This window comes from Oryzias latipes, chromosome 9, assembly GCF_002234675.1.
Source record: "Oryzias latipes chromosome 9, ASM223467v1".
NCBI lineage: Eukaryota > Metazoa > Chordata > Actinopteri > Beloniformes > Adrianichthyidae > Oryzias > Oryzias latipes.
The window spans coordinates 14,233,771-14,252,484 of NC_019867.2; the positions used below are offsets into that span (position 1 = coordinate 14,233,771).

General features: G+C 40.3%; 3 protein-coding genes across 5 annotated transcripts; 2 read left to right on the plus strand and 1 right to left on the minus strand.

Moving 5' to 3' along the window:
- Positions 1–342: 342 nt before the first annotated feature.
- On the plus strand, positions 343–7,612 carry LOC101165151 (arrestin domain-containing protein 3). 3 transcript variants are annotated; one of them, XM_011479255.3, is made up of 8 exons: positions 343–845; positions 2,762–2,803; positions 3,322–3,382; positions 3,729–3,879; positions 4,224–4,320; positions 4,400–4,656; positions 6,136–6,436; positions 6,500–7,612. In XM_011479255.3, the coding sequence occupies exons 1-8, from the start codon at positions 584–586 to the stop codon at positions 6,607–6,609; spliced, it is 1,281 nt and encodes a 426-aa protein (XP_011477557.1). In that variant the 5' UTR covers positions 343–583; the 3' UTR covers positions 6,610–7,612. The 3 variants fall into 3 exon arrangements, with proteins under 3 accessions (XP_011477557.1, XP_004072683.2, XP_011477558.1); XM_004072635.4 differs by having other exon boundaries at positions 344–845; positions 6,136–7,612; XM_011479256.2 differs by having other exon boundaries at positions 733–845; positions 2,743–2,803; positions 6,136–7,612.
- Positions 7,613–8,102: 490 nt separating this feature from the next.
- LOC105354746 (arrestin domain-containing protein 4-like) lies at positions 8,103–10,803 on the plus strand. The gene is made up of 5 exons (XM_023958527.1): positions 8,103–9,214; positions 9,296–9,467; positions 9,560–9,647; positions 9,736–9,989; positions 10,257–10,803. Exons 1-5 carry the CDS (start codon positions 9,165–9,167, stop codon positions 10,395–10,397), a joined length of 705 nt encoding a protein of 234 aa, XP_023814295.1. The 5' UTR covers positions 8,103–9,164; the 3' UTR covers positions 10,398–10,803.
- A 3,865-nt stretch (positions 10,804–14,668) lies between these two features.
- Positions 14,669–17,977, minus strand: LOC105354747 (piggyBac transposable element-derived protein 4-like). Its single transcript, XM_011479258.3, has one exon. The coding sequence runs from the start codon at positions 17,128–17,130 to the stop codon at positions 15,091–15,093; it is 2,040 nt and encodes a 679-aa protein (XP_011477560.1). The 5' UTR covers positions 17,131–17,977; the 3' UTR covers positions 14,669–15,090.
- Between the last annotated feature and the right edge of the window lie 737 nt (positions 17,978–18,714).

Consider the following 18,714-nt stretch of genomic DNA (forward strand, 5'->3'; position numbering starts at 1 on the left):
ATTGATTTTTAGAGAAAGGTGTTTCACAGAGGTTGCACTTTGTTGATGGTCCCTTGGCAGCGAGCTTGCTGCATGTCTGCATTTACACCTCGGAGAGAACAATTCTTATCAAAAGGCAAAACAACGATCTTTTTTCTTTTGAAATGCATTTGTAGTTCACTCTCTGTGTTAATACAGAATGATTGAGATACTCGCTGACACATTTGAGCGTTTATCAGAAAAGTTATTGAGGCCGGAAGTCCGAATCTGTGAATATCTTTCTAACTTTACCGAACTCTCAAAGTTTCCTTCACAGAAACCCACACTCTAAACTACACTGGTTTAGCCACCATCACTGGTGGCTAAACGATCATTATGACTAAACATCTTGTTTTTTTCCCGATCACTTTTAATCGACCTCTCGTATTTCAACATTGGAGTCTGTTCTTTTCCTGTGTTTCATTTTCCTGTCAAAGCTAGCAGAGCCGTTTGAATCATCATGTAATTTGAGCGTTTCCTCTCTGAGCGCGCCTCCTCCTCTTCAGGGAGGGGATTTAAGCCAAGTTAGATGTTTGTCTAATTCGGGTTTCCTGGCAGAGCAATCATGAACTCCACGGTGAAGAAGATAGAAATTGCCTACAACTCCATCAACGAAAGGAACACCTTCACCAATGGAGACTTCATTACAGGACAAGTCACTGTGGAAATGGGCAAAGACTCCCAGATCGAGTCCCTGTTTGTTAAGTTCAAGGCGAAGGCTGAGGTGATGTGGACAGAGACGCACGGGGATCATACTGTCGTGTACCACTCCAAAGACAAATACTTCACTCAGAAACAGTACTTCATACGAAATAAGAATGTCAAAGGTAAGTGTCGTTTTTTTTCTGCACTACTTTTTATTTTTAGAAAACTCTTTTTTTGTAACAGAAAAAAGCACTGACTGATCACATTTAGGCTATTTTCTAAAAAAAACAAAAAACCTTAGCAAATAGTGGTCTATTCAAGTGTACTACAGGTATGTTAAAAACTGAGGCAGTGTGCTTGCAATGTCTATATGCAATGTGCAATGTCCATATACTTTCTTTATATTGTAAGCTGAAATGTTCCAATTTAGTCTGACCTGGTCATATAGTACGTATACTAAAGTTTATTTATTTATTTATTTATTTATTCCTAACTTGTTCTGTCCAACAACTGAGCTTCTGTCCAACGGCTGAGCAAACAGATTAGAGCTGAAGGCCTTTTGTGTTGGACAGGTTTTACTATCACAAAAACAGGTTATATAATTTTGAAAAACCAGAGTGTAAATTTGTATTAACCCCTTTTTGTTACTTTATTATTTTTTATTTATTTGTTACATTTAGTGTGTTTGGGGAGGGAGAGGGGAAAAATGTGTGTGTGTGGGGGTGGATGGGGGGGGGGGGGAGTGAATGAAAGGAAGAGAGGTGGAGAAAGTGGGGGATACAAGCACTGATTTGAATAAGTTAATATTTTAAGATGTAACAATTATGCCAGATCTGCTGGAAAGACAAATATTACATCCAAAGGTGAAATTCTGACACGAAGATCGGAGCGGAAGACATCTGTCCATCAATACACTGTGGGTTAGGAGGGATGAAGCAGACAAGGAGCAGTGTGCATGTGCACGTGCACGTGGGTGTGGAGATACATGCATGCTGCCGAGGTTAACCGTGTGTTAATAAGGGGAACCAAATCCTACCCAGCCAGACCAGCCAGACCAGGAGGGGGGGAGCACACTACTGTCTTTGTCCACTTTCTGTCGTCATTATAGCCATCAATGTTCCATAACAATAACTCCATCTATTGTTATACAAAGCTCTTTCTAATTGTGCGTGCCTTGAGTTCTCCAAAATTATTTTTTCCCCTCAAACTATTACGACCCAATCTGTCATAAAACATAGATTGTAAATGTACTGGTAGTAAATTATGTCTTGATTTGTAAATCAGTTCTAGTATCATGTGTTCTATTAGATTAAAAAGTTTAAGAATCTTGAAATTTTTAAATAACTAATGTTTTACTGGTGATAAATGGTGGTGTGCAGTTTTTTATAAAATGCACAACGGTTTTAAAGTGGTTTGTATACTTCCCCAAATTTTGAAGCAATAATTGTTAAGTATGGCAACACAAGAGAATTATACAGTATGTGTGGCATGCAATTTGGTTTGTGTGTAAAGCCTAGTCTTTGTCATTTTGATTCTATGAAAACAAATTCTGCTGAAAGTCTGTTGACCTTTATGTAAGAAATAATGTTTAAGAAGAATTAGGCTCAAAACTTTGTATTATTTTTTAAACATTTAAGAAGAATGTTCGTATTGTACTTTTTGGTGAGATAAGATTCCTTAACTGATGCAAATACGCAGTCAGGTCAACAAGTCACAATTTTATATACTACAATACTACATTCAATACTTGGTGTTGAATCAACAGCCATACTCTGCAATTTCAGCAAAAGATAAAACAAAAGCTGCTGTAGGTATTTGGTCCTGAGTCTTGCAGCAATTGTGCAGACTCTTACCTGTATGCCTTAAAACAGAGAAACGCTGAGAGGTGGGGACTTTTAGGTCACAGGACCTGCTATTCCTCTCAGTAAAAAATTCACAACAGACCCAGAAAAAAAAAAAAGACAATATGGATATAACCTGTCCATCTTTTGGGTATACATTAGTCTAAGTGTTAATAATAATTATTTTTGTCAACAAGACCACTTTATAATGTTGTTTCATGTTTGTGTCTGGTTAAAGAGTCAGCCTTTCTTTTCAGAGAAGCAGCATGTCCAGCTGACAAACCAGAATACTACATCATGTAAGTGAGACATTTCAAAGTTTATTTGCTGTTAATTCTACTTTTACAGCACTTCAAATGTTTGTTTGTTTTTTAATTTAAAAAAAGGTACTTTAGTAATTTTAAACAAGTTAGTGTTGTGAAAGAGAGAGGTTTTAATTTGTAATGGATACAATTTGAAGATATTAGCATAATTAGGACTTAATTTAGAGAAATTTAGAATTGTATCCACTTAAAAAAAAACAGGTAAAAAAATGTTCCAATGAGAAAGCTTATTTGTGGTGCGTGTTGAAGACTCTGTTGAGAAAATCCAAACCACAGAAGTCCGGCTAGTGTGCTTTTCATTTAGGCTTTGAACAGTTTTTAAAGATCCTATGGGAGAATTGTGTGAATGTATCAGGATTTTCCGTATTTTGTTTTTGTGCCCAATTTCAAATGAAAATCCCTATTATATCTTTAATGCATATGCATTTCTACATATTAGTGCTTTTTTTTTCTCCTTACAGTATAACTGTACTAACTGTTTGTTTTTTATTTAGACCCCAGCGTTCTGGCCCCAGGAGTTCATGTCTACCCATTCTGCTTTCAGATCCCTTTACAGTAGGAATCATATTTGACAAAAAAATACGTTTGTTGATTTTAGCAAAAAAAAAAAAAAACAAGCAGCAAGAGTGATATTCACACACAAACTGATTGTTTATGTTAAACATGGGTCAAGATGTCAAGAGGTTAAATGCCCCCAGTTTTTTCTAGGATGTCTTAACGCTCACATTTGAACCTACATTAACATAAGTGAAAAAAAATGTCTAAGGTGAACTGATGGAGCTGTTTACACATGTTTTAAAATGTATTAAGTTCTAAAATATTTACAGATTAATCCTATTTATAATTGGTTTTTATTATTTTTTGTACCAGTTGCTCACACATCTCGCTTTGTGGTCAACAGGGGTATCCCTTCCTCCTTCAAAGGGAGTGATGGTAAAATTGTGTTCTCGCTGGAAGCAGAGTTGAGCAGGTCAATGAGGATCAACAAGAAATCTTCCACCACTATCAACTTTGTGGCAAAACCGGACCCAAACACCCTCCCTGGGCTGATGGTATCCACTGAATTTATTATGTTTTTCTTTTTTCTCCCAAAAATAGAGTAATAAACATGTGTAGGCTGCTGAAAGAAGTCGACAGGAAGCAATTCTTTGCTCACTGTCATTTATATTTGCTCAGAATTAAATAGGCACCATTCAGTGTCTGCCCACACAAGAGTTTGCAGTTAGCTTTTGAATTGCAGGAGATTATTATTAACAGAATTTTTACTAGTTTGACTTTTCAATTTGTTTAGAATTTTTCTATTTCTATATCACTTTGCAAGGATTTAACAGATTATTTTCTTTCTTTTATTAGTTAATTGATATGATTCAGTTATTATCATCAATATTTTTTTCAGACCCCTGTGCGTAATTCAAAGGATAAGAAAATGCATGTCTTCACCTCTGGGTCTGTAGCGATGGAGGTTAATCTTGAAAAATCTGGTTTCTTCCAAGGTAATATCCCCCAGAATCCCACCGACACTTCCTGGTTTAACATTTAAGCTTGCTCTAACACGAATGCCCTTTCTCACAGGGGAAGGAATAAAGGTGGTGTCGTCCATCCAGAACAATTCCTCTCGGGAGGTCAAGCCCAAGTACTGCTTATACAGAAAGCACAGCTTCTATGCACAAGGGAATAAAAGATACCATACTAAAGATCTCGTAAAAGAGGTTGGAGCATCCATCCCTAAAAAAACATCAGAAACGGTCAAACAGGTTATTACCATCCCCCATGATGCTGAGCCATCCATCCTCAACTGCAACATCATCAAAGCAGAGTACAGACTCAAGGTGAGCAACGATTGGATAAGGTCAACAACACAGATCTTTGTTTCAAAAATCATATTTTGAAATAACAAAAAGCTACAACCAGAATTAGAATTGGGGACTTAACTGTTGTTTTAGTAGTTTAAATATTAAATCTAAATGGCACAAAAGGTTTGTTGATGAGGATTTTCATTCATCCTGGTGACGTTTTCTTGTAGTTATGGCATCTGGATTTCATCTCTACTTAAAAAATGTTCTTAGACGAGTGGCAGAACGAGCTAAACAGTCAGTCCTCTAGACACGCCTATAATTGCAAAATGGAAAGCAGACCATCTTGCTGCGGTGTGTCATGCATGACATAACAAGACACAAGGCTTTTGTAGAAAAACACGCAAAGAGATCATTATATCTAGGTGAAAGGTTTTCACGTAAATTGGAAACATATTTGCAATCAAATAATAACTAGCATGTCCTAAAAGAATTCTGTTTCAGATGCCATCTACAGCTTCTTTCCAAAAAAGAGAAAATGAAAAAGGGTATTCATTTCCATAATTCCATTCAAAAAAATTAAACTTTCATAGAAAATAGATTCAGGTTCACTTTTTAAATGATTTCAAGTGGTTCCAGTTCATGAAACTTACAAAAACAGATGATTAAAATACTGTGGAGAAATCATCATTTACTTCTCAGATTTTTCAAAAAGATAAACGATTAAATCAAATCAATCAATATGAAGTATTTTCTAAATGATATCTCCATCTTCAATTCTTCAGTAGTATGGGCTGGGGCCAGGTGCTGCTGTAAGTGTGGTGTTTTTTTGAAGCTTTTCCTGCAGCTCCTTCCACTCTTTCTGGATGTCTGCTGCTTCTTGAATCTTGTCCCTTTGACAATCTGCTGAAGTTTACAGTCAGTTTTTTTTTTGCTGGTGCATATTCTCCTGCCAAATTCTGGCCTTCCATTAGACTTCCCATTGGTCTGCTTGGACACAGCGCTCTGTGGAAAAACCAGCTTCCTTAGCTATGAACTGAACCATTTTGATGACATGTGGGGAACCTGTGCAGCTGCTTTGCATTTACTGGACGATTAGTTGGTGAAACTCAGTTTAAACATACATGCTCTGCCACATTTGGGCAGATTTCTCCACAGTATTGTAATTTTGTGAAATCCTATTTTTGTGGATTTTATGAGCTGGAACCACAATTAAAAAAAAATAATAATAAACTGTGGGCCTTGAATCTATGTTCAATGAAAACAGCATTTTTGAATGGAATAAAAGAAATGAAAACACTGTTCCATCTTATTCTAATTTTATAGAAAAAGGGTCTGTACATTTATTCTATTGAATATATTAGCATTCTTGCGGGTTAGTAGCATCAACAGGTGTTATTTAGCTGCACAAATTAAATGATAAAACTTGAATAAGTGGTGAATAAGTGGCAAGTTCTATCAATAATCAAATGTTGTTGGTATAAAACTGTAAAGTAACAGAATTGTTGTCCATAGGTGTACCTTGATATCAAGTTTGCTTCAGATCCAGCAATCAAATTTGATATCGTCATCCTGCGGGGGTCCCAGGGGTCTGCTGGCTTACCACCATCATATTCTGCTGCTGCTGGCCTTGGACCGGAAGCCTTTGGGAATTCAGCCCCTGCACCATGGAACCCAGCCCCTCCATCAGGGAACCCAGCCCCTCCTGCATGGAACCCAGCCCCCCCTGCATGGAACCCAGCTCCTCCATCAGGGAACCCAGCCCCTCCAGCATGGAATCCAGCTCCTCCGGCATGGAATCCAGCTCCTCCGGCATGGAATCCAGCTCCTCCGGCATGGAACCCAGCTCCAACACCAGGGAATCCAGCCCCTCCACCAGGGAACCAAGCCCCCCTACAACCATCATCAGTATCTTCACCTTTACCTCCTTCTTATGGCACACATCAACTATACCCTTCTCCAAACGATTTTTCTCAGAAAAAGTTTTAACAAAGCTTGGTCAGTCCTCACAGAATGGACTCTGGTGTTCAAACATGAAGTTACGAAGAGGTCTTTACGGAGACGTCATGTGCTTTCAATCATATTTGACATGGTTTGACTTACTTGCTTTTTTTTTTAAATACAACTTTAAACAACTATACTTTTAGTAATAAAAATGAAAGATTTTATTCAAGAGTATATATTTTTAATGCTTAACAGTATGTATTTTTAATGCATGCTTAAACTAATCAGCTAACTAGACTAGGAGCATGTGGCTGTGTCTTTCACTCTACTAAACTGCCAAATTCAGGGAGATCCTGTACCAAAACAGTTTTCAAATCTATAGAATTATTATTTTATGGATTAGCTCTTCTAATCAGGATGTGCTGAAACGTCGCTGAAAAGTCAAGTTGATCCAAAAGACTGCAGTCGGTCATGCTTTTAATCAAAGCTGCCCTTAATCAGCTGCATGGTAACACCTTTTTAAATAGCTCCCTGCTAAAGACATCATAGGTTCATGTGTTTGCAGAGCAGCATTTACCTCACATGGTTTGATTGTTTCCACAATGAGAAGCAGAGTCTTCTGCCATCATGTTAAGCTTGAGAAGAAGACTGCCTCATTGCGTCAGCCTTTTCATTGTTCTGGATTCCTACAAAGAGGCTCATTCTTGGATGCTGGACCTTCACAGCTCCCCTCTTTTTCTGCGTTTTGGTGTTTCTTTTGGTGCTTTTAGGGTGGTAAAATGATGGTTAATCTGACTATGAGTTCCTTGTTCTCTACCTCACACACAGATGCTGTGAATTTCCCTCAAGTTTCTCCTTTCAGCATGCTTGCTAATAATCTAAATTCATTTTTTCTATTGTATCAGAGGAACAAATATGCAATTAACAATACTGCATCATTTTGATAGGAGAAATGGCTAATTTTTGACAGCATTGTTACATAGTTTATTCTAAAGACAAATTTTCTTTACTGTTTTCTGTATATAATCATAAAATATGATTCAATCTGTCCTGTGTTTTTTGTATTTGTGCCTGTTTGTAATTTTAGATTCACCTTCCCAGTTTCAGATACCTCAACTTTCTTAAAGGAAAAACCTGTTTTAGCAAATTTATTTCCAACATAATGTGTCAGTAGCCTTGATTGGGGGCTGTGTTGATGGTGCTGCATACAATTCCTATTGATGTTGTCAGTTTTGCAAAATAGGCTAATATTGGGAGAAGCTGGTCCTGGAAAAGGGAACGGCGATGCGACAGTTGTGCAGAAAAAGGAAAAAATCTTATAAAAAAAGATTTTTAATATTTTTTATTTTATTAGCACAGAAATTGTAATCAGAAGCTGAAATCTTCAAATTCCTCAAAATTAAACATAAAAAGTATGACACTGTCAGCATCTCTCCATCTTTTTTCTGAATCCTTGGAATCCCAGCTACTGTTGGCTGACCATGAACAGATCACCTGACTGGACCAAGGTCACACACTGACGTTAACACCTTGGCACCAATTAGAATCACCAATTAATCTTTGAAGCATTTTGGGCTGTGGGAAGACGCCAGAGTCCCCAAGAAAATGGATGCATGCACAAGAACAACATGCAAACTCAACACAGAAAGGAGTCAGCCTGGATTTAAACCAGGGCCTTCTCGTTATAGGCAAGAGTCCTACTCACACAGTGCAGCCCATCAGCATCCCTCCTGGAGTGAAATTTACCAATTTCTAAATATCTTCTTTGCTTTAAGGTGCCTGAGTTACCGATTATGTATTCTTGCCATATGAACATGATTTATAGCTCTTCTTAGTGTTGAGACATACCTTTGTTCTTGATATTCACAAATGAATGGCGACAGGAGAACGTTATGATTAAAACTCATTTTTTGCATAATATCTCAGAAAAAACACACACATGCACAACTGTGCTTTTTTTATTGCTATCAGTACCATTTAAAGCGGGGTCCACGAATTACAAAAAATCACACGTTCCTGTAACTTAATTTGTCAAACTGCTGGTTAGAGTTACTTCTGTGAAAGCAATACCTGCAGGCCTTATCATGTGATCACTTGTGGCATGATTCCAGAGGAATCCATGACACAGCATGCATCTCTGCTCAACAAAGGGAAGCCAGGTATGCCTGCGTAGGTTGATTCACACCTGTTGGGTGAGTTTTGTCTCATTCTTTCACGTCTGACGCTTCGGAAACTTTCAGGTGTTGCCTCATCATGGCTGTCAAACATTTCTCTGTGGAGTACGACAAGCTGAGCGAACGAGGCGCCCACTCTCCCGGAGACGTCCTTTCCGGAAAAGTAACTGTGGTGACAAGTAGGAAAATCAAAGTGCAATGTTTTTATGTCAAAGCAAAAGGAAAGGCCAAGGTCGCCTGGTATGAAGAGGAAGGACAAACAAAAGTGCTCCACAGCAACAAGAAGAAATACTTTGAATTTGAACATATTGTTATTCAGGATAAAAACAAAGGCGATGGTTAGTAACTTTCAGAGGACTTCAGGAAAGCTATGTTTTAGTGCATGTAAGAATTTGCTTCTTTTTTGTTTTTAAAGGTTCTGAAATAATGCCACCAGGGAAAAATGTGTATCCATTCAGCTTTGTAATTCCTAATATGTAAGTTTACATTTTCACATTGGATTTATATTTAGCATCTCCCACACAATCTTCTAAATAACACGATTTTCTTTAATGCAGAGACATGCCTTCCTCTTTTAAAGGGAAATGGGGGAAGATCACATACAGTTTGCGAGCTAAGCTCACTCAGTCCATTTGGCTTTTTCACAAAACCAAAACCGAATTTCCTTTTTTCACCAACTCGGAGTTTCCGTTTGGCTCTAAATCGGAGGCAATGATCATTGAACTCAAGGTACCAAGGCTATTTTTTGTGTTATTTCTTTTTTTCCCACCACTGTGATCCTCTTGTTTCCATGAAAGTCATTTATTTTTATTTTTTTTCAGGAGCAACAATTTGCCTCCAGGGTTACATTTTTTGGCTCTGGAAAGGTCACCATGAATGTCAGCTCTGAAAAAGTGGGGCTAGAGCAAGGTAAACAGATGCTGGATATAATATCTGCCTCTGCATCATTCTGTCATCATTCAGATGTAAACTGTTCATTTCTCCCACATACAAACAGGTCAGGCGGTGGGAGTATTTTGTGAAGTGCTCAATGATTCAACGTGCCTGGTAACTCCCAAGTTCTACCTGTGCGAGAAACAGACATTTGTTGCTCAGTCAAAGCGGAGAATTCACACAAATGAGATTCTGTTTGGGACAGGAGATCTGGTTCCTGTAAGCAGCTGCATCACCACCAAAGTTCTAAGTATCCCTCCACAGAGCTACCCCACCTTTTTCAACTGCTGCATGATGAAGCTTGAGTACAGAATCAAGGTACCTTTGTCTTATACTAAGCATTACCCGCAATTCATGATGAATTATGCAAATGTGAGACATTGAAGTGTCATGTTACAGTTGTTCTATGACGCCACTTGTTACAAAAACAAACGGGAAAAACAAAAAGTGCAAATAATCTACCCATTGAAATCTAATGTCAAGCAAAATTCACTTATCTAGATCCAAAGTATCCCAATAATCTAGGCTTTGGGTTTAAACTTTGTTTGAGTTTGTGGATTTTTTTTCTTTTCTTGTCTTTAACAGGTTTCCCTTGATGTCCATTCAGCAACAAACCCAGAAATCAAACTCCCTCTTGTCGTCCTGCGAGGTTTTCCAAAACCTCCCACACAAAAACCAAAGAGATCCATCTGGTTTAAGAAGTTTCCTGCTTCAAAAAATGCATAAACTTAAAAAAGACAAAGAAAACAAATGTATAAAATATTGAATTTTCCTTTTGATAACAAATTAAAATTAAAATCAGTAGATATCTTTCTGCTTATTGGTACATTGTGTGAATGAACATTTTCTTTTCTCATACTGTTTCAGGCTCAGCTGATCTCTTTTTACATTTGTCCACTAGGGGGAGATGTTACTCTCAAATCAATTCCACATGCTTCTGAAGATTTTATTCAACGTCTGAGTTCTTGTAACAAAAGAAAATGGTATCATTAGTTTTTAACAAAGTCAACAGTTTACGCCAAAAAAAAAGAGATGAATACCTTTTCTGCATAAATTAGTCCAGTGTTTTTCAACAAGTGTGCCGCAGCACACTTAGTGTGCCGTGGGAGATGGTCAGGTGTGCCGTGGGAAATTGCCCTTATTCACTGATCTAAAAACATTTACCATCTCCAGGTTATCAACTCTTTGTTCATCCAAACAGGCCCTAATAAAACACTGAGTAGTTAAGAATATGATAGATCGTAAAATACTTTTTTCTTTGTGTTTATTTGATTCTATTAAAGACATTTTGATAAGAATGACGGTACCGCGATTTAGCCGCAGCTTCAGCTGTTTGTGGAAAAGTCCCGCCCCTTTAACTGTCTCCAACAATCATCAGTCTGGCCAATCAGAAGTGGTTAAAGTCTTCACTTCCTTGTTCCGATTTAGTTCATAAAGTCTCTCAGTTCCAACAGAACAAGTGAACAAAACCATGAAGCTTAGAGACGCGAGTCTTTCTGCCTTTTTGTGGCAGTTTTCACACTTCATCTTCCGTGATGCATTGGTTTAAAGTGACAGTGTCTAGCACATGAAAATATGCCAATAAAAAAATTATTTTATGTTTTTCAGAAAGAAATGGTACTGTATGTAAACAGTATAAAATCCTCCACTAACAAAAAAGCTGTCAGAACAATTGAAACATGGTCTCTTTTGAAACTTTAACAGATTCCTTAGCCTTTATTATTGTTGTTTTATGTATGCTTAACCTGTTTTACATTGTTATTATTATGGTTTTTTGATTTTTGTGTTCATTTTCCTGGCGAATGTGAAAATTGTATTTTGCACACAGTGTGGAGTTTTGTGTTTGGTATTTTGTATGTGCAATATTTGTTAATAAAGTTTTATTTAAAAAAGGAGTCTTTCTTGTTAAACGTCTTGAAACCACTAGCAAACAGTTTTTAAATCATCTAACTTTTAGTACATCTTTTAGAAAAAACAGCTGCAACTTCCAACTTTTTCTGCCACAATAATTTTCACAAAAATGCATCTGAGATTGCGGAGGTGCTGTAGATCAATGCAGACTATTATTTTATTTTTTTGGATGCTGGTGTGCAGCGGGATTTTTGTCAAGGTTAAAGTGTGCCGTGGCTCAAAAAAGGTTGAAAAACACTGAATTAGTCGATGCTGCCCATAAAATAGACTCAGTCCCACTCCGATCAGCTTTTGATCTATTGTAAAAGCATTTCCAGGGGTCTTTTAATCATAATTATGCCAGTTTTGGCCAAAATGAAAAAGCCATTGTCGTTTTCTAGGACATAGTTTCTGCAGAGCGCCAGGAGTTCACAGAAATTTGCCTCTGAGTTGTGGGCGGGACTATTGGCACCGAAGTAAGCCTCTGCTGATATCCCACCATCCCTTGGTTTACACCCTCTCCCACTAGCTTACAAGCTCGTGCAACCCCAAGCTAACATTAACAATGCAACAAAAATGTTGAGCAATTCTGGAGCTATCCAGTCGTTACAATTTTGAGCCAGACCCCAGCTCAGACGACGTAAAGGAAGACATTCATGGATCTATTTGTCTGCAAGTCTGTATCAGAATATAGCAGAGCAGAGAGCTTTGGCCTGTCCATTTCACTTGCTGCATCATAAAAGACAACTTTTCAAAAGGCATTTTTTCATCTGCTCCTGATTCATCCCGATACGAATAAAGAATATTCAAAAATGCAGTTTAATTCTTAAATGTTTTCATATAAGTTCTCCATTACGCGTAAAATGCTACAAAAACATGTTAAAATCACCAAAAACGCAATTTTCTTTGGAGTGGGTCTTTAAGACACCTTGATGCTGAATGCTGGAAATTGCACATTCTGTGGTTACAATGCATTTTTGAAATAAATAATCTAGATATTCTGGCTTCAAGCAAGTGTTGTTAATTTGTAATTTTAAAAATATCTCCATAATGTGACTGTTTGGCTGTTTTGCCATTAATTTTAGTCAAAACTTTTTTGATATTACTTTACACAGCTCAGATTCTGCTTCGTCCAGTGAAATGGCTATACCAACAAAGTATTAGTTTAGTATTATACGGATGTGATTGTAACATAAAGCAGCTCCTGTAATTCCAGCAGCACCTAAATGAAGATGTCCACAAAGCAAAGCAGCACTTTTGTTCAGTTTCAACAGCAACTGTGGTTTTATCGGAGGAGCAGCAGAGCCTGCCTGGTAACCAGTCTGGCTCTGAGTGGGGTGTAGAGGCTGCCAGCCAGCCCAGCTCCTTCCACACTCACACATGCACACACTCACACACCGCACTACAGCCCTCCCTAGTTTTTGGAGAGGGGAGTCGGAAGGTGTGGCATCTGGCACCTCCCATCTCCGCAGCCAGAGCCACTACCATGACAACCATGCGGGCCTGCTGGCGACTCCCTGTCTTCATCGGCCGCTGTTGCCATGGCAACTCCCCACGGGGGCTGCCGCTGATCAGCAGGAAGGGCGTCCAGTTGACTAACCCTTTCCCAGCTGGGGAACGAGGGAACGGAGAGGCGGAGACTGTGTGTGTGTGTTTGAGGCAGAGCCGTGCCTCTGCTAGCAGAGACTAAAGGAGATGAGTCCTAAAGAAGGAGACGGGGAGTCTGACCTGCTGAATTGGCCTTTCTCTGACTGCATTGCCTCGTCAAGTGTTCAGAATGCCTTCAACTCATTCACAAGTCAAATAATTATTCCTAATTTAACTGTACTTTCTGTTGAGGCGTCAGAAACAGCTTTGTTCCTCATTTTACTAGCTATGTACTTGCTGTTTTATACTCTAAGTCAATGTGTTTCAACCGTTTTTGAGCCAAGATTCATTTTTTCCTTGATAAAAATAACAAGGCTCACCATCACATGAAAATGTAATAAAAATAATACTCTGTAATCTATACTAACAATATATGATGATTCTTATCTAAGTGTCGTGAATAAGAATCAAATAAACATTTAAAAAAAAGTATTTTATTATCCTTCATAAGTGTGAAACCTGGACCTGTTTGGATGAACACAGAGTTAAAATCCTGGTAAATGTTTAAGACCAATTAGATGAAATCAAATAAATTCCTCAAGGCCAGACCTGGCCATCTCTAACGGCACACTGTTTGAAAAAAACTGCTTCAGGTGGCCACCCTCCCCCCCTTCCAACTGGAACCCATAGCTCTAATTTACACCCAAAATGATCTTCTAGTCTGTATAAAAGGGTCATTTCTGGTTACAGTATTTTTTGGAATATAAGTCACTCCAAATAAGTATAAATCACAGCCGTTCAAACTTAAACAAAAAACATAATAAAGAAGAAAAACAAATGATAAATAAGTCGTATTTTTGGGAGAAACTTATTAGTAGAGGAAAGTAGAGGAACACGAACCGACATTTTATCTTGAAAGGAAAATCTAAATAACGGAATAGAAAACCATAATAAACTGAATATCTACACGCTTCACTGCTGTTGGTGCTTATTTAGCTTCAAGAAACATAGAAGGAATCTAGTATATCAGTGCAATAGATGAGCAATTATTAAGATAAGAATAACAAAGCAAGTCAACTAAACTCTTTGTATCACTTCAAATCAGTAAATCTGTTGAATTCCTCAGCATTTGTGTCGCTTCTGAAAAAAATTACCAAGCAAGGGGTAAGACTTCTTATTCTGTTGTTGTCAGAAACGAATACTGATGACACACCTTTAGTGGTTGTTGCTATTTATTTAGTTTTTTATAAAAATTACATATAAATTGCACCTGAGTTTATGTTGCATCCCCGGCCAAATTATTCAAAAAAATGTCTTACACTCTAAAAAATACGGTAAGTAAACGGGCCACAGACGGATCTGTGTCTATTGAGCTGCTAAACCGTAACCTGTGTTGAGACGGTTCCTGTATCCAGACCTACACGTCTGTGAACATACTGAGAAGAGCTCTCCATCAGATCTAATGAACGTTTTAATATCAACCACATCGGGTGTTCTCTATGTTTAAAAAATGGAGAATGTTCAAAATCTCAAAATGAATTCTTTATTAGAAAAAAAAGAAATAACCATCCAATCTTAAACATTTTCTGATCTATAGCAAGTGCAGAAACGTTTGTTTTTTTCTTTTCTTTATTTGTTTATATATAGAGAGATAAAAAAATTCATACGGTATCTTTAAGTATAAAAAGTGACACAAGGCAAATATGTCAGTGTTACAGAAGGCGAGTTCATAAACATTCTATGCTAATTCAAATAATCTGCAGCTTTTTGGATAATTTTCTCTATGCGTGCAATAATACATCTAACCTAAAAGTAGCTCTACATAAAGTGTGTGACTAGAATCTTAACTGGAGAAGAAACCTTTGGAATTAAATGTTTTTGTTCTTGACTTTGAAAAAAAAAAAAAACCTGACACAAAAAGGTATAAAACAACATTTTTGTCTCATTTATGAAACTCAGAGAAGCAGCCGCCCCTGCATAAGTGGACATTGCATATCTTGCAGCCGAACACGCTTTCATGTCGCAGCCCCTTGTTGGTGCAGTTCCTGCATCGCCTAGAGCGCTCGGACATGCGCTCCAGGCGATGTCCATACTCTATGGGCGAATCTGCGTGTCTCTTGCGTGCTGCCCGCTCCATGCCCCTGGCCCCTTGATAATCTCCAATCAGCTGCTGTGCCAGGCGCACACGGAAGTGCCGCTGAGTGAACTGTTTTCCGTTGAAGCCTGCAGGTGGCGCGCCCCCTCTGCTCTCCCTCATCACTATGTATGCGTTGACGATGCACAGGTTGACGTAGAACCACAAAAAGTAGCGCCACCACTTCTTACAGGGCCTGCCAACCTGATAGCATTCCCTCAGCTGGTCACAGAGGTCAACACCTCTCATGTTTTCCTGGTACAACAGCAAGGGCAAAGGTCTGGGAACGCCAAGACAGCCATCCATGCTGTCGCTCTCCCCCTCCTCCTCCTTATCGTGCTGCTGTCGACCAGGGCTGATTCCCACAATTCCTGGAGCGGAATTAGTTGAGAGGCAGTTAACCATCTTCACGTCTCGTGTCACTGTGGCAACCAAGTTGCCATGCTGGCACTGGTAGAACTCCCCCTGGCATAATTTTCCAACGTTACGCGGGCGCAGGACTTCGGGGTAGCCCCTGCGCCCGGGCTGGGTGGGCCCACATGCATACAGCCCGTCCCTCAGCAACCTCTGGAGGAGAGGCACAGAGGTGAAGAAGCTATCCATGAAAAGATGGTGGTACTGCCTCTCCAAGCCACGCACCAAAAAGGTCACCACCCTGTGGCCCAAGGAAGCCGCCCCCTCATCTTCGCTGGGCCTGCCCACATGGATTTTGGTTCGGTGGCAGTAGCCTGAGCGCGAGTCGCACAGCATCCACACGGTCAGCCCTTTCTTCACAGGCTTGGAGGACATGTACTGAGTAGGGGAGAAGCGTCCTTTGGTGGCGATGGAACATTTGTCTATGGTCAAGCAGCGGTTGGGCGTGTAGGTGTCCCACATGGTGTTCTCCACCACGTCCAGCAGAGGCCGGATCTTGTAGAGGCCGTCATAGCAGCGCTCCCCACGCACCGGCTCAGCCTCTCGGTCACACAGCTGCAGATACTGCGTGAGCTTCTCAAAGCGCCTGGCTGTCATGGTTTTCTTAAAGCCTGCATTCCCGATGAAAATGTCACTGGCCCAGTACATGCCGGTGTCGGGAAGCTGGTTGATGCCCATCAGAATATTCAGACCCACATAGGCCTTCATCTCTCTGACATCAGTTGGATGCCAGTGGGGGTCTGATTTCCCGCTTCTCCTTTGCCGATAGAGGGCGTAATTGTTTGTTTGTTCTACCATGTGTTCAAAAAGAGAATCTGGGAAGAGTAGCCGGAAATAGTCACGGGTGTCAGCATCGTCCCCCAGCGAGTGCTGAGGGCCACTGGCAGCGGAGAAAGGTTCGATTGAGATCACCTGGTCGGGCTCGCCCCAGAAGTCCGGAGACGCGCAGTCCTCGTCCAGGTCATCGTCAAAGCGGAAAAAGCCCCTGCGCTCCTCCTCCTCCTCCAAATCCGAGAAATCAATATCGGAATCGTTGGAGGTGGCGTCGGAGCAGTTAGTGGAGGTGGAATAATAGCAGTCCTCGGCGTAGTCCTCCTCGTCGTGCTTGATCCCGTTACTGCCGGTCACCAGAATTATGTTGCAGCCTCCTCCAGCGATGAAGCTGGCCGCGTCTGCAGCCTCCGCCGCGGCGGCTGCGGCTGTGATTCCATTCTCCCCCTCGCCGTCCTCCTCCACCTCCTCCTCCTCCTCCTCCCGTACTTCGTCTTCTTCTTCCTCGTCCGAATCCTGCTTTCTGTTGGGAATTTCCAACCACTTCACATCGGCTGAAAGATTAAGGGGAGACTCTTGGCTGTCGCACTCCGTGCTACTTTCTGGGTCCGCGCTAGTTTCCAAAATAGTAAAAAGCTCCCTCTCTGTTCTTGCCGTCGCCATGTCGGTGTATTAAAGTGCCCCTGCATGAGTCTTTTTGGGTATATTTCTCATCAATCGCTAGAACTGCTCATCTGAAAGGAGCTGATGCGCACTTAGAAGCTTGGAAACTTGCTGGTCGCGGGTCTATGCGACGTCTGGAAGCCCGGTTCTCATTGTTTCCGCTCCTGGGTTTTCTGGTCTTTGTAGCGCAGTGTGGCCGCAGACGTCAGAAGCTGCATGCATGTCCTGCTTTGTAGGGCGTTTTGCGACTGCAGCTGGTGGGGTTGCTAGTTCGCTAGGCTGGCAGATGGCCGCTTGCTGTTCTAATGCCCGCTGGCATTCACCGCCATCAAGACGCAGTATATACATAAATATATATATAAATATGTGAAGAAACACAGAGCAGAACCTCAAATCCTGACATCACTCCTGTCAACCAACTTTCAAAAATCTTAGCAAGATATAAGAAAGTTTGTAACTTTACACAGGGGACACACTTAGAAGTGATCAACACACATCTTTAATGTTTAAAGCTTTTGCGTTTGAAGGAAAATGCGTAAAAACGCACACACGCACCAAAACAAACACTTGGACTTATTTCCACACGAATGATTATCCCCCATCAGAGTGCATGCTACTGTCTGAAAGCAGTATGTTCATTCATAAACATGCTTCCTCCTTCTGACAGGTTCCTCCATGAATCTGAAGCCCTATAGGCTATTGTAGAATGAAGGACCTCCCTCTAGTTTATGAATGTGGGCAGATCCTGTTGAGTTTTACTCCAGGATTGAGGTTTGACATCTTCTTTTGGTGGATTGGTTGATCCTCTGTGATAGAGATGCTGAATCAAAGGAGGAAATCTCTTTCTATGGATAATCAGTCCATCACAGTGCCAATAATTGGAGTGTTTGAAGCATTAGCCCATTCCATTGACATTGTATATTGTAGCCTGTTGGAGTTGCTGGTTTTATTGGCAGAATAAACTCCACATCTTTAACTTTGGCACTTTCCTTTTTATTGTTTTTGTCAGCTCTGTCAGGCTTTACACAGAGTTAGTAATCTTGTATTAGTCTTTTCACATTACTATGATAAATAAAGATGTAAAGTCAAACTTTCACTGACATAAAATTAATCTTAGCGAGCTTGGCTGCTTGTGAGAAGGTTTCCTAAACCTTGTCTTTATGGGTGGGGTGGGGGTTGACTGCAGGAAGGCTCCTTTCCAAATTCTTTCAGCTGTGGCCTGAGTCTGCACGGCTGGCTGAACGCTGGGTTGCTGCCCCCCAGGCCCTGCAGCGGAGGCAGGATTTATGCGTCCTTCCTTTATTGCACAGATTCTCATTGTCTCTGTGGTTTCATATTGCCTCTGTGAGCTGCAGGCCTCACTGCTGTTTCTGTCTGCAGCAAGAGCAAAGGAGCGGCAAAAGCAGCCAACACTGGGAACCAGTATGCTTAAAAACAGTGGAAAATGAGGGAGGCTGAGAACCTTGGATACGCAGCCCAAAAATAGAAGTAAGAGGGGGGGAAAGGCTCGCTCCAGCGTTTCCAGGCCCCTGGAGCAGAGTGCTGCAGCAGACCCCTCAGAGACTCCTGTGGTGGGGTGGAGAG